Genomic DNA, 12,199 nt, shown 5'->3' with positions numbered 1-12,199 from the left:
GCATTAATAAGCTTTGGAAAATACCATGGCAGTCACATGTGGGGTATTGTAGCAGTCAATGTAAGACAAGGTCCACATTTGTCAAATTGAAATCACTTTGAATAATTTTTTGTTAATTGTCCCAATGACTGCAACAGGAAAAAGAAGAAAAAACTCAACACAAATTATGACAGATTCTGTAAAAACACAATCAAAACCGAATACCACCAAAATAAATAGGATCTGTTACTGGTTTCAACAAGATCCTTAACCTGTTACTATACATTAAATCCAGTAGCATGCACTCCAGAAAGCCAATTGTCAGCAATAAGGGGAAGGCAGTGTGTTCCTCAGGACTGCTTGTTGCAGATTATGTGATTAATTTTATAAACACAGCACCACAAAGCCTTGGATTTCTGCTGCGTATCAGATTTGTCTATGGCAAACCCAACCTGTGTGAACACATAGCGTTAGTGTTGGTGTTTTCACTTCGGACCTTCACCTGACAGCAGATCCAGGTAAATTGCCCTTCACTGAAAGTAGTACCCATAACCTAGGGCAAGCGTAACCTAGAGTAACGCATGCTGTGTTTTAATAAAAACTACAGTTATGCCCAGAAACGTTTCAAGAACGCCAAAAAACAAAACGCTATGTAGGTAGACAATCTCATATTTCATTATAAACATCTGACTGCACCAGATTTCAGAAAAAGTAATAAGCAACAAAAAAACACTACCAAAAACATATCAGAAAGCTGCGTATGATCGGCGTAGGTTCCGCAAACTGGACACCCAGTAAACTGATATTGCTGGCCTATCCTAAGTAAACCAATATTATAGCCCCGGAAAAAATCCTTTAACCTAACATTTTTTTTATGTCTTACAAAACTTTACGATGGTTTTTCAATGCATCTAATACTGGTCAATAGAACAGTGAGAGCTAAAGTAATCGTATTCATAAGAACCCAGTTAGGGTGACTTACGTGTCAGTAACTTCAACTTCAAGTACAGACTGAACAGGTAGATAGCCCCGCTGAGGATGTCGACTAAAATAATGACGAGTCCTAAATTTATTTTTCAGAGTTGTTGCAAAATCTCTCATCTTTTCTCCTGAAGTTGTCTGAAATGTTAATCAAGGCGATTATCATGTACAACATATTCCTCTAATGTGCAATTCTGAGACACAATTACAAAACAAGCTGATAATAACAAAATTCATAGATTAAACTTAAAAAATTACACTGAGACTTTTTTAGGCTTCGTTCACATCTGCGTCAGGGCTCCTGGGTTCCATCGGAGCTTTCTGTCAGCGGAACCCATGAACGGAACCCTGATTGAAACAAACGGAAACCATTGTTTTCCGTTTGCATCACTATTGATTTCAATGGTGGCGGATCCTGTGCAAATGGTTTCCGTTTGTCACCGTTGTGCAAGGGTCCATTGTTTTAACAGAATCAATACCCAAGTGGACTACGCTATTCATTCTGTCAAAACTTTTGCACAACTGAGACAAATGGAAACCATGGCACCTGATCCGTTACTATTGAAAACAATGGTAATGCAAACCAGCTATGGTTTCCGTTTGTTTCAGTCAGGGCTCCGTTCATGGGTTCCCCTGACGGAAAGCTCAGACCGAACGCCTGAACGGAGCCCTGACACAGATGTGAACGAAGCCTTACACTGAGAATTTCTTTTTTTTTAAATTTGAGCGAGATTCATTATTCACTGTATCTGTATTACTGATAAACAAACCTGATAAACTTTTACTTCCATGAACAACATTATGATAATCAGATGGTTTTATGGACTGTTGGATGGTTATTAACTACATAGATAAAAGGTGAAAACATACAACATACTACTGTGGGTTACGAGACAATTTATTGTGGCTTAAACAATTCTACATCCACGAATCTGATAAAATCCTGCCCTAATGTTTATACATGCCTCCATTTCTCTTTATTTCACAAGGTCAGGGGGACATGAGATTACTCTAGATTCCATGTTAATGGCGGCATTGGCATGGGCTGGTTTAAAAATTCACTACATAGAAGGTCTATCCAACCCCCTGATTAGCAAAATGAAGAGGGGTGTGCTCCAATTTTACAGGCACAGCACCATACACAGGAACAGCACAGTCATTTGAATGGGACTGAACTGCAGTACCAAGCACAGCCTCCAGTACAGATGAGCCGCAACCCCTTCATTCTGCTGATCGGCCGTTGTCCCGCGGGCTGGACCCCCAATGATCAAACCTTGATGGCCTAAACAAAATTTGTGCAACTTTCTAAGGCTGGATTCACACGAGCATGTTCGGTCCGTAAAGGATGGAACGTATTTGGGCCGCAAGTCCCGGACCGAACACACTGCAGGGAGCCGGGCTCCTAGCATCATAGTTATGTACAACGCTAGGAGTCCTTGCCTCTCCATGGAACTACTGTCCTGTACTGAAAACATGATTACAGCACGGGACAGTTGCCCCGCAGCGAGGCAGGGACTCCTAGCGTCGTACATAACTATGATGCTAGGAGCCCGGCTCCCTGCAGTGTGTTCGGTCCGGGACTTGCAGCCCAAATACGTTCCGTCCTTTACGGACCGAACATGCTCGTGTGAATCCAGCCTCATGCTTTGGTTTTTTTTTCATTCCTCACCATCTACCATATCTCCGCTTGCTGTTAGTGTATTAAAACATTCCTGTTTACATCTAAGTAAAGAAAGTTGCAAAATACTATGCTTGGAAGAGTGTTGGAAACAAAAGGAAAAACATGACAAAAGGTTTTCCACTAGATAAACATTTATACAAAATAAAAAGGTATATACCGGTGTGTAATATTCCATGATTGGATAATGGAGTTTGTTTCCTTTCCCTGCTTGTCCAGTTAAGAAACAGGACTGACATATATCCACCCCAAACTGTTTTAAGCTGCGATATCTGGAAAACCAGAAATAATTGTGTTAAGAATAGAGAAGGGATAAATACAATGCTTAATCAGGTATTCCTATCTTAGACATTTATCCTGTGGATATGACATAAATTATTTTAATAGCAGACATTGGAAGAGCAAGTATTAATTATAACAATATATATATTTTGGCAGATCTCACCGACTTTGACCGGATCCTAAAGGGGATTTCCCATCATAGACATTTATGACATATCCACAGGATATCAAGTAAAATAGTCGAACAACAGCACACGTCTCCAGATGATCAAAGTGGTTTTATTGTCAAAACATCCACGACAAACAGGCAACGTTTCGACCCATAGTGAGTGTGGGGTCTTTGTCAAGCCTCGACAGGCTTGACAAAGACCCCACACTCACTATGGGTCGAAACGTTGCCTGTTTGTCGTGGATGTTTTGACAATAAAACCACTTTGATCATCTGGAGACGTGTGCTGTTGTTCGACTATTTTACTTGGAATTCTACAACATGCCTGAGTGGGTTTGCCCGGCTTGACAGCGTGCACCGCACCAGACTCGGGATTTGTGCTGCTTCAAAACCTTCCATTTTGCTTCATATCCACAGGATATGTCATAAATGTCAGATAGATGCGGGTCCCACCTCTGGGACCCATACCTATCTCTAGAACGGGGTCCCCCAAAACTCCGTCCTAGCTTTTTGTGCTCACGCTGCCTCCCGGCCACTTACTGGTTACATGGTCAGGAGTTATGGAAATAGCGTAGCTCAGCTAGTTACACTGCTTCCATAACTCCCGACCATGTAATCAGGAAGAGGCCGGGAGCCTGCTTGAGCACAAAAGGCTAGGAACGGGTTTAAAGGAGAGGGGGCATCCCTGTCTCGTCCCTTGTTGGAGGTGCACAGGACTCGTGCTTAGGCCGCTTATTGTGAAGAATGTGTATGCATATGTTTTATGTTTTTAGCTCTGTAACAATTAGTCGTCTTCTCTCTCAAAGTGAAGAAGGCTAAGGCCATAAAAATGGACGTTAAAAAAGGATCAACTGACAGTTTTTCATGGCTGTTTTGCATCAGGGTGTCTCAACATTTTCTGACTGTTTTTAACCACTATTTGCCATCCGTTTTTCATGGGTGTTAAAAAAAACGGATGAATTTCATTCGTCAGGTTTTTTCTTCCAAATCCCTGAAAACACCACAGTGCGCATGTAGATGTTGCCACAGTGCCCACTGTAGATAGTGCCCATAGAGTGCCATTGCCCACATAGTGCCACAGTGCCCATTGTAGATAGTGCCCACAATGCCACACAGTGCCCATGTAGATAGTGACAACCCCTATTTTTAGTGCCACCACTCAGTAGATAGTGCCACTCCCCAGTAGGTAGTGCCACCCCTTGTAGAGATAGTGCCACACCCCCTGTAGATAGCACTACACCCCTTGTAGATAGCGCCACTGAAGCTCCTTTTAGGAGCGGAATCTCCCGCCAGACCATTGCCATCACTCTTGCCGGGGATTTGGCTGCTCGCCACCCTCACCATGCTTGATTGTTGCCATGATTTTCTTTTGGTAGAATGCGATGTTCGCTTTATGCCAGATGTAATGAGACCCATGCCTTCTAAAAAGCTCCACCTTTGACTCATCAGTCCACAGAATATTATCTCATAAGTCTTGGGTGTCATCTACATGTTTTTGGCAAATGCAAGACAAGCATGTTCTTTTTGGTTAGCAGTTGTTTGTGCCTTGCAACTTACCCATGGGTGCCATTTTTGTCCAGTGTCTTTCTTATTGTAGAATCGTGTACATTGGCCTTAACTGAAGTGAGACCTGCAGTTATTTAGATCTTCATCTTGGTTGTTTTGTGACCTTCTGGTCGTCTATGCGTTCTTAGTAAAATTTTGGTAGGCTGGCCACTCCTGGGATGGATTACCACTATTCTAAGTTTTCTCCATTTGTGGATAATGCCTCTCACTCTGGTTCACCCAGAGCCTTAGCAATGGCTTTGTAACTATTTCCAGACTGATGGATGTCAATGACTTTGTTTAGCCTCTGTATTTGAATCTATTAATAACATGACATCATGTGCTGCTTTTTGAGACCTTCTAGCCTACTTCACAATACCAGACAGGTTCTATTTAAAGAGGCTCTGTCACCAGATTTTGCAACCCCTATCTGCTATTGCAGCAGATCGGCGCTGCAATGTAGATTACAGTAACGTTTTTATTTTTAAAAAACGAGCATTTTTGGCCAAGTTATGACCATTTTTGTAGTTATGCAAATGAGGCTTGCAAAAGTCCAAGTGGGTGTGTTTAAAAGTAAAAGTCCAAGTGGGCGTGTATTATGTGCGTACATCGGGGCGTTTTTAATACTTTTACTAGCTGGGCGCTCTGAAGAGAAGTATCATCCACTTCTCTTCAGAACGCCCAGCTACTGCCAGATCACGCTGTGACGTCACTCACAGGTCCTGCATCGTGTCGGCCACATCGGCACCAGTTGATTCTGCAGCAGCATCGGCGTTTGCAGGTAAATCGATGTAGCTACTTACCTGCAAACGCTGATGCTGCTGCAGAATCAACTGTAGCCTCTGGTGCCGATGTGGCCGACACGATGCAGGACCTGTGAGTGACGTCACAGATCTGCACTGCCAGAAGCTGGGCGTTCTGAAGAGAAGTGGATGATACTTCTCTTCAGAGCGCCCAGCTAGTAAAAGTATTAAACACGCCCCGATGTACGCACATAATACACGCCCACTTGGACTTTTACTTTTAAACACACCCACTTGGACTTTTGCAAGCCTCATTTGCATAACTACAAAAATGGTCATAACTTGGCCAAAAATGCTCGTTTTTTAAAAATAAAAACGTTACTGTAATCTACATTGCAGCGCCGATCTGCTGCAATAGCAGATAGGGGTTGCAAAATCTGGTGACAGAGCCTCTTTAAGTGATGCTTGGATTCAACATGTCTGGCAGTAATCATGCCTGGGTGTGGCTAGTGAAATTTAACTCAATTGTCAATTGAATTTGGTTAACTGATTGATTGATATAGGGCCAGGTAGGGCAGAACAGCATGTTTCCTTTAATAAATGAAATCATCATTTAAAAACATAATTTTGTATTTACTTGGCTTATCTTTGTCTAATATTAAAAGTAGTTTGATGATCTAAAACATTCAAGCGTGTAAATATGCAAAAATAGAAAAAATGTAGCTGTATGATAGCTTATATTTCACGGGACAAGTTGTACTTTTTATAAGCACCATTTTGGGGTATATATAATTTGAGGATTAACTTATTTTTGGGGTGGGAATAGAAAGAAAAAGCAAGTCTGCCAATATTTTTCTTAGGCCGGATTCACACGAGCGTGTGCGTTTTGTGCGCGCAAAAGGTACATAACAGCTCCGTGTGTCAGCAGCATATGATGCGCGGCTGCGTGATTTTCGCGCAGCCGCCATCATTATCCCCTTGAGTACCCAGCTCATTTTGGCCTTGAGGACCAGACCCATTTTTTCAAATCTGACATGTATCACTTTATGTGGTAATAACTCCGGAATGCTTTTACCTATCCAATTGATTCTGAGATTGTTTTCTCGTGACATATTGTACTTTAGTTTAGTGCAAAAATTTGGTCGATAAATTCATTGCTTATTTGTGAAAAACACCAACATTTAGCGAAAATATGAAGAAATTATGATTTTTCCAATTTTAAATGTATCTGCTTGTAAAACAGATGGTAATACCACACAAAATAGTTACCAATTAACATCTCCCATATGTCTACTTTATGTTTGCATCGTTTTTTGAACATCCTTTTATTTTTATAGGACGTTACAAGGCTTAGGCCCCATGCACACGACCGTGTTCGGTCCGTGATATACGGTCCGCATGTCGGCTGCATGTCCCGGACCGAACACAGTGCAGGGAGTCGGGCTCCTAGCATCACACTTATCTATGACGATAGGGGTCACTGCCTGTCCGCGGAACTACTGTCCCGTACTGTAATCATGTTTTAGTGTGTGACAGTAGTTACGTGGATAGGCAGTGACACCTAGCGTCATAGATAAGTATGATGCTAGGAGCCCGGCTCCCTGTACTTTGTACGGTCCGGGACAAGCGGCCGACATGCGGACCGTATATCACGGACCGAACACGGTCGTGTGCATGAGGCCTTAGAACTTTAGCAGCAATTTCTCATATTTTTAAGAAAATTTCAAAAAGCGATTTTTTCAGGGACGAGTTCAGTTCTGAAGTGGTTTTGAGTGCCCTATATATTAGAAACCCCCATAAAACACCCCATTTTGAAAACTGCACCCCTCAAAGTATCCAAAACAGCATTCAGAAAGTGTTTCAACTCTTTAGGCGTTTTACAGGAATTGAAGGAAAGTAGAGCTGAAATTTTCAAATGTCATTTTTTTTTACAAAATTCATATGTAATACATCTTCTTCTGTACCACAGAAGGTTTTACCTGAGAAACGCAACTCAATATTTATTGCCCAGATTCTGCAGTTTTTAGAAATATCCCACATGTGGCCCTAGTGTGATAATGGACTGAAACACAGGCCTCAGAAGCAAAGGAGCACCTCTTGGATTTTGGGGCCTCCTTTTTTCAGAATATATTTTAGGCACCATGTCAGGTTTGAAGAGGTCTTGTGGTGCCAAAACAGTGGAAACCCCCAAAAGTGACCCCCATTTTTAAACTACACCCCTCAGGGAATTTATCTAGGGGTATAGTTAGCATTTTGACCCCACAGGTATTTTGCTATATTTTCTGGAATTAGTCTATGAAAATGAAAATCGACTTTTTTTCTGGAAAAACGTAAAAATTTCGAATTTTTGCAAGAAATAAAGGAGAGAAAGCACCCCAACATTTGTAAATCAATTTCTCGCGATTACGGAAATACCCCATATGTGGTAATAAACTGCTGTTTGGACCCACAGCAGGGCTCAGAAGGGAAGGAGCGCCATTTGGAATTTGGAGCTCTGATTTTACTGGAATGGTTTTCAGTGCCGTGTCACGTTTGCAACGCCCTGGAGGGACCTAAACAGTGGAATCCCCCCAAAAGTGACCCCATTTTGGAAACTATACCCCTCAAGGAATTTTTCTAGTGGTATAGTTATCATTTTGACCCCACAGGTTTTTTGCTGAATTTATTGGAATTAGTCTGTGAAGATGAAAAGAGACTTTTTTTTGGAAAAAACACAGAATTTTCTAATTTTTATAAGGAATAAAGGAGAAAAAGCACCTCAACATTTGTAAAGCAATTTCTCCTGATTACGGAAATACCCCATTATATGGTAATAAACTGCTGTTTGGACCCACGGCAGGGCTCAGAAGGGACGGAGCACCATTTGGATTTTGCAGCTCAGATTTTGCTGAATTGGTTTCTGGGGGCCATGTCGCATTTGCAGAGTCCCTGAAGTACCAGTACAGTAGAAATTCCCCAGATGTGATCCCAATTTGGAGACTATACCCCTGAAAGAATTAAATTAGAGGTGTAGTGAGCATTTTGAGCCCTCAGGTGTTTTATAGATTTTATTAGAATTCGTCCGTGAAAATGAAAACATTTTTTTTTTCCAATAACCTGTAGCTTTAGCTCAGAATTTTTCATTTCCACAAGGAATACAGGAGAAAAGACACCCCAAAATGTGTTACACAATTTCTCCTGATTACGGAAATACCCCATATGTGGTTGTAAACGGCTATTTGGACACACGGCAAGGGTCTAAACGGAAAAAGTGCAATTTCGTTTTTGGAGTGGAGATTTTACAAAATTTGTTTTTGACGCCATGTTGCATTGCGCTGAGGTACGAGTACAGTGAAAACTCCCGAGAAGTGACCCCATTTAGGAAACTACACCCCCTCAAGGAATTCATCTAGAAGTGTAGTGAGCATTTTGACCCCCAAAGGTTTTGCAGAAATTAGTGCACAGTGGATGTTGCAGATTGAAAATTGACATTTTCCACATATATGCTATTTCAGTGCCCAATGTGTTGGGCCCAGCTTGTACCACTGGAGACATACGCCCCATAAATTGTTAAGCGGTTCTCCAGAGTACGGTAATACCCCATATGTGGTCATAAACCGCTGTTTGGGCACACTGCCAGGCCCAGAAAGAGCGCCATTTGGCTTTTGGAGCGCAGATTTTGCTTGGTAGTAGTTTTGTTTAGTGTTTTACTGGTGTTTTATTTTATAATGTGGGGGCATATGTAATCTGTGCGGAGTACATACATTTTTTGCGTGACACACTGTCGTTTTCATTGGTACCATGTTTGGCTACGCGCGACTTTTTGATCACTTTTTATTCCATTTTTTTGAAACGTGACCAAAAAAGGAAATTCTGCCATTGTTTTTTATGGTATTTTTTTTACGGTGTTCACCGTGCGGGATAAATAATATGATATTTTTTTAGGTCAGGCCGATACGAACGCGGCGATACCTATTATGTCTAGTTTTTGTCTTTTTTTTCATTTTTTTTCTAATTATAAAGGGCTTGATCAGGGAAACAAGGCGATTATTGTTTTTATTACGTAAAACTTGTATTTATTTATTTATCGAAAACTTTTTTTTTACTTTTTTTTCACTTTTTATTTTACACATACTAGGGGACTGGAAGATCTGATCTTCTGATCCCCTGCACAATACACTGCACTACTTCTGTATGTACTGATGTAGTGCAGTGTATTGTAACTGTCACTTTACAACTGACAGTTGAGCCTATTACGTCCTGCCTTGGGCAGGACCTAATAGGCTCCCGTACCTGGCAACCAGGAAGCCGTTGCTAGGCTTCCTGGTTGCCATTGCAACCATCAGAACCCCGCGATTTTTCGCGGGGGGGGGGGGGCAATGGGGTGCAGAGGGAGCCCCCTCCCTCTGTATCAATCACTTAAATGCCGCTGTCGCTATTGACAGCGGCATTTAAGGGGTTAAACTACAGCGATCGGAGAGGACAGTGATCGCTGTATTTGCAGTGGGATGTCGGCTGTATATTACAGCCGACATCCGATGAAGATGGAGCGAGCACAGCTCCTGTGCCCGCTTCATCCTCAGGGCGTTACTATACGCCCATTTTCGGGAAGGGGTTAATAAAAAGTGTTTGTTTTTTTTTACACCGCTTTCTCTGATCTCCTCACGTATCTCACAGAAGTGAGGAGATCAGAGAAAGTGACAGGAGCTTTCTCCTGCAGACGACGTCACAGACGGCTGTGATTGGTCAGTCTTCAGAGACTGACCAATCACAGCAATCGCCGGCATTGGGGACTGCTAATTGCTCCCCAGGCCGGTAGCAGAGACGGTTAGCTGTCAATGACAGCTGCCGCCGCTGTTCTGTCACTATGTGATTTCACATAGTGACAGTTTATTCCTGCGCCGTAATAGTACCTCGAAGGTACGCTGGTATAAGTGGCCAGCGACGTACTATTACGTCGAAGGTACGCAAAGGGGTTATAACACTCTGTTTGTATGTTTGTAAACAGAAAATCATGTGGTGCTTTTCTGTTTTCATTCATACTTTTAACTGCTGTTGCGCGAATCACGCGCATCACACGGAAGTGCTTCCGTGTGCTGCGCATGATTTTCACACACCCATTGACTTCATTGGGTGCGTGATGCGTGAAAAACGCCCACATATAGGACATGTCGTGAGTTTTACGCAGCAGACACAAGCTGCGTGAAAATCACGGACTGTCTGAACGGCCCCATTGACTAACATAGGTCCGTGCGAGGCGCGTGAAAATCACGCGCGTTGCACGGACGTATTATACGTTCGTCTGAATATGCCCTTATGCTGTTTATCGTGGTGTATAAATAATGCATTAGCTTTTTTGTTTTCGGTCCTTAAGGAAGCACTCCACTTTATTTTTTTACTGCACCCTCCATTTGTACATTGGTGTTTCAGTGGGGTGCTGTGTGCAGAAATACTTACTTATCCCCGCATCTTGTCATTTTTCGGGTCCAGTGCCGCTCACGTGATCTTCATTCTGACCTGGTCTGGAATCGATGCTTTTCAGAAAACCGGAAGTCAGGCTCTCAATGCATTCCTATGGAGCCTTGTTCTGGCTCCCATAGGTATGCATTGAGAGCCTGAGTTCCGGTTTATTCAAAAGCACAGTGACTCCAGACAAGTCAGAGGGAAGATCACGTGATCGGCGCTGGACCCGAAAAAGACAAGATGCAATAAAAAAATTGTGTGGAGTGCTTTGCGCCAACAGAAAATATGTACATCTTTTTATCATTTCGTTCTTTTGCACAATAAAAGCATGTTTCATGCAAATAAAAGTCATTTTGTGTCACCGCATTCCGAGACCCATACCGTTTTTATTTTACCAATGTAGCCGTATGAGGGCTTGATTTTTGCAGGACAATTTTGTGGCACATATTGATGGCTTTGTGGCATTTATTGATTAACATTTGTTAATTTTTTGTTTTAAATGTGGAGAAACAACAATGCCGCCATAGTTTATTTAGTTTTTTTTTTGGGGGGGTGGGGGTTGTTTTACTAAACTTTATCCAATTTATTATCCACTAAGGGATTTGGAGCTGTGATAACTTGATTGCATAAATAATGCTTTAGAATGCTAAGGGTATGTTCACACGCAAACTTAAAAGGGAAAACAGCTCCTGATTTTCAGACGTTTTTTAAGCCACTCACGATTTTCGCTGCGTTTTTCGCTGCGGTTTTTACAGCCGTTTTTGGAGCTGTTTTCTATAGTCAATGAAAAACGGCTCCAAAAACGTCCCAAGAAGTGACCTGCACTTCTTTTTTCAAAACGACCGCGTAAAAAAACGGCCCATCGGAACAGAACGCCGTTTTTCCCTTTGAAATCAATGGGCAGATGTTTGGAGGCGTTCTGCTTCCGATTTTAGGCCGTAAATAGGCCGTGTGAACATACCTTTAGTGTTCCAAAGCATTACTGCCTGTCAGTGTACCACCGATAGGCTCACAGAGGAAGGCCTTTTCCACTGTGAAACTCCTTAGATGGCGCTACTGACTGAAGCATCGATCGGTGCTATCTCACAAGATCAGAGTGACGGATAAATCTATCGCTAAGTAGGCTTAAAGGCTATGTAAACCTTTGAGGGGCATTTTTATTTAAATAAACAGGTCAATCAGTTTGTTTGGTGTAACTTTTTAATTGGTCTTTATTAAAAATTAGTTGACTGGGTGGGGATCTTAAGAACCTGATTTCTGAGGAAAATTTACATGATATTTGGAGATATCAACACGCCTCAGAAAAAGATTTTACATTTTTCTCTTCCCCGCATAATACTTACTCCAGGATAGATTTCTTTCTGGTGGATAGGGAGATCT

The 12,199-nt window shown here is 42.1% G+C and overlaps 1 protein-coding gene across 4 annotated transcripts in view; it reads right to left on the bottom strand.

Annotated features, from left to right (window-relative positions):
* Positions 1 to 12,199, bottom strand: part of DRP2 (dystrophin related protein 2) — a 311,219-nt gene that overhangs the window by 99,609 nt on the left and 199,411 nt on the right. For all 4 annotated transcript variants that reach the window (XM_075835576.1, XM_075835579.1, XM_075835580.1 and 1 more), the window contains 2 exons: positions 2,799 to 2,910; positions 962 to 1,098 (listed from right to left, as the gene is read on the bottom strand). In XM_075835576.1, coding sequence (XP_075691691.1) covers positions 962 to 1,098; positions 2,799 to 2,910 — 249 coding nt within the window. The remainder of the gene's footprint in view (positions 1 to 961; positions 1,099 to 2,798; positions 2,911 to 12,199) is intronic.

Source organism: Rhinoderma darwinii, chromosome 8 (genome assembly GCF_050947455.1).
Source record: "Rhinoderma darwinii isolate aRhiDar2 chromosome 8, aRhiDar2.hap1, whole genome shotgun sequence".
Taxonomy (NCBI): Eukaryota; Metazoa; Chordata; class Amphibia; order Anura; family Rhinodermatidae; genus Rhinoderma; species Rhinoderma darwinii.
This window is presented reverse-complemented; position numbering and strand designations above follow the sequence as displayed.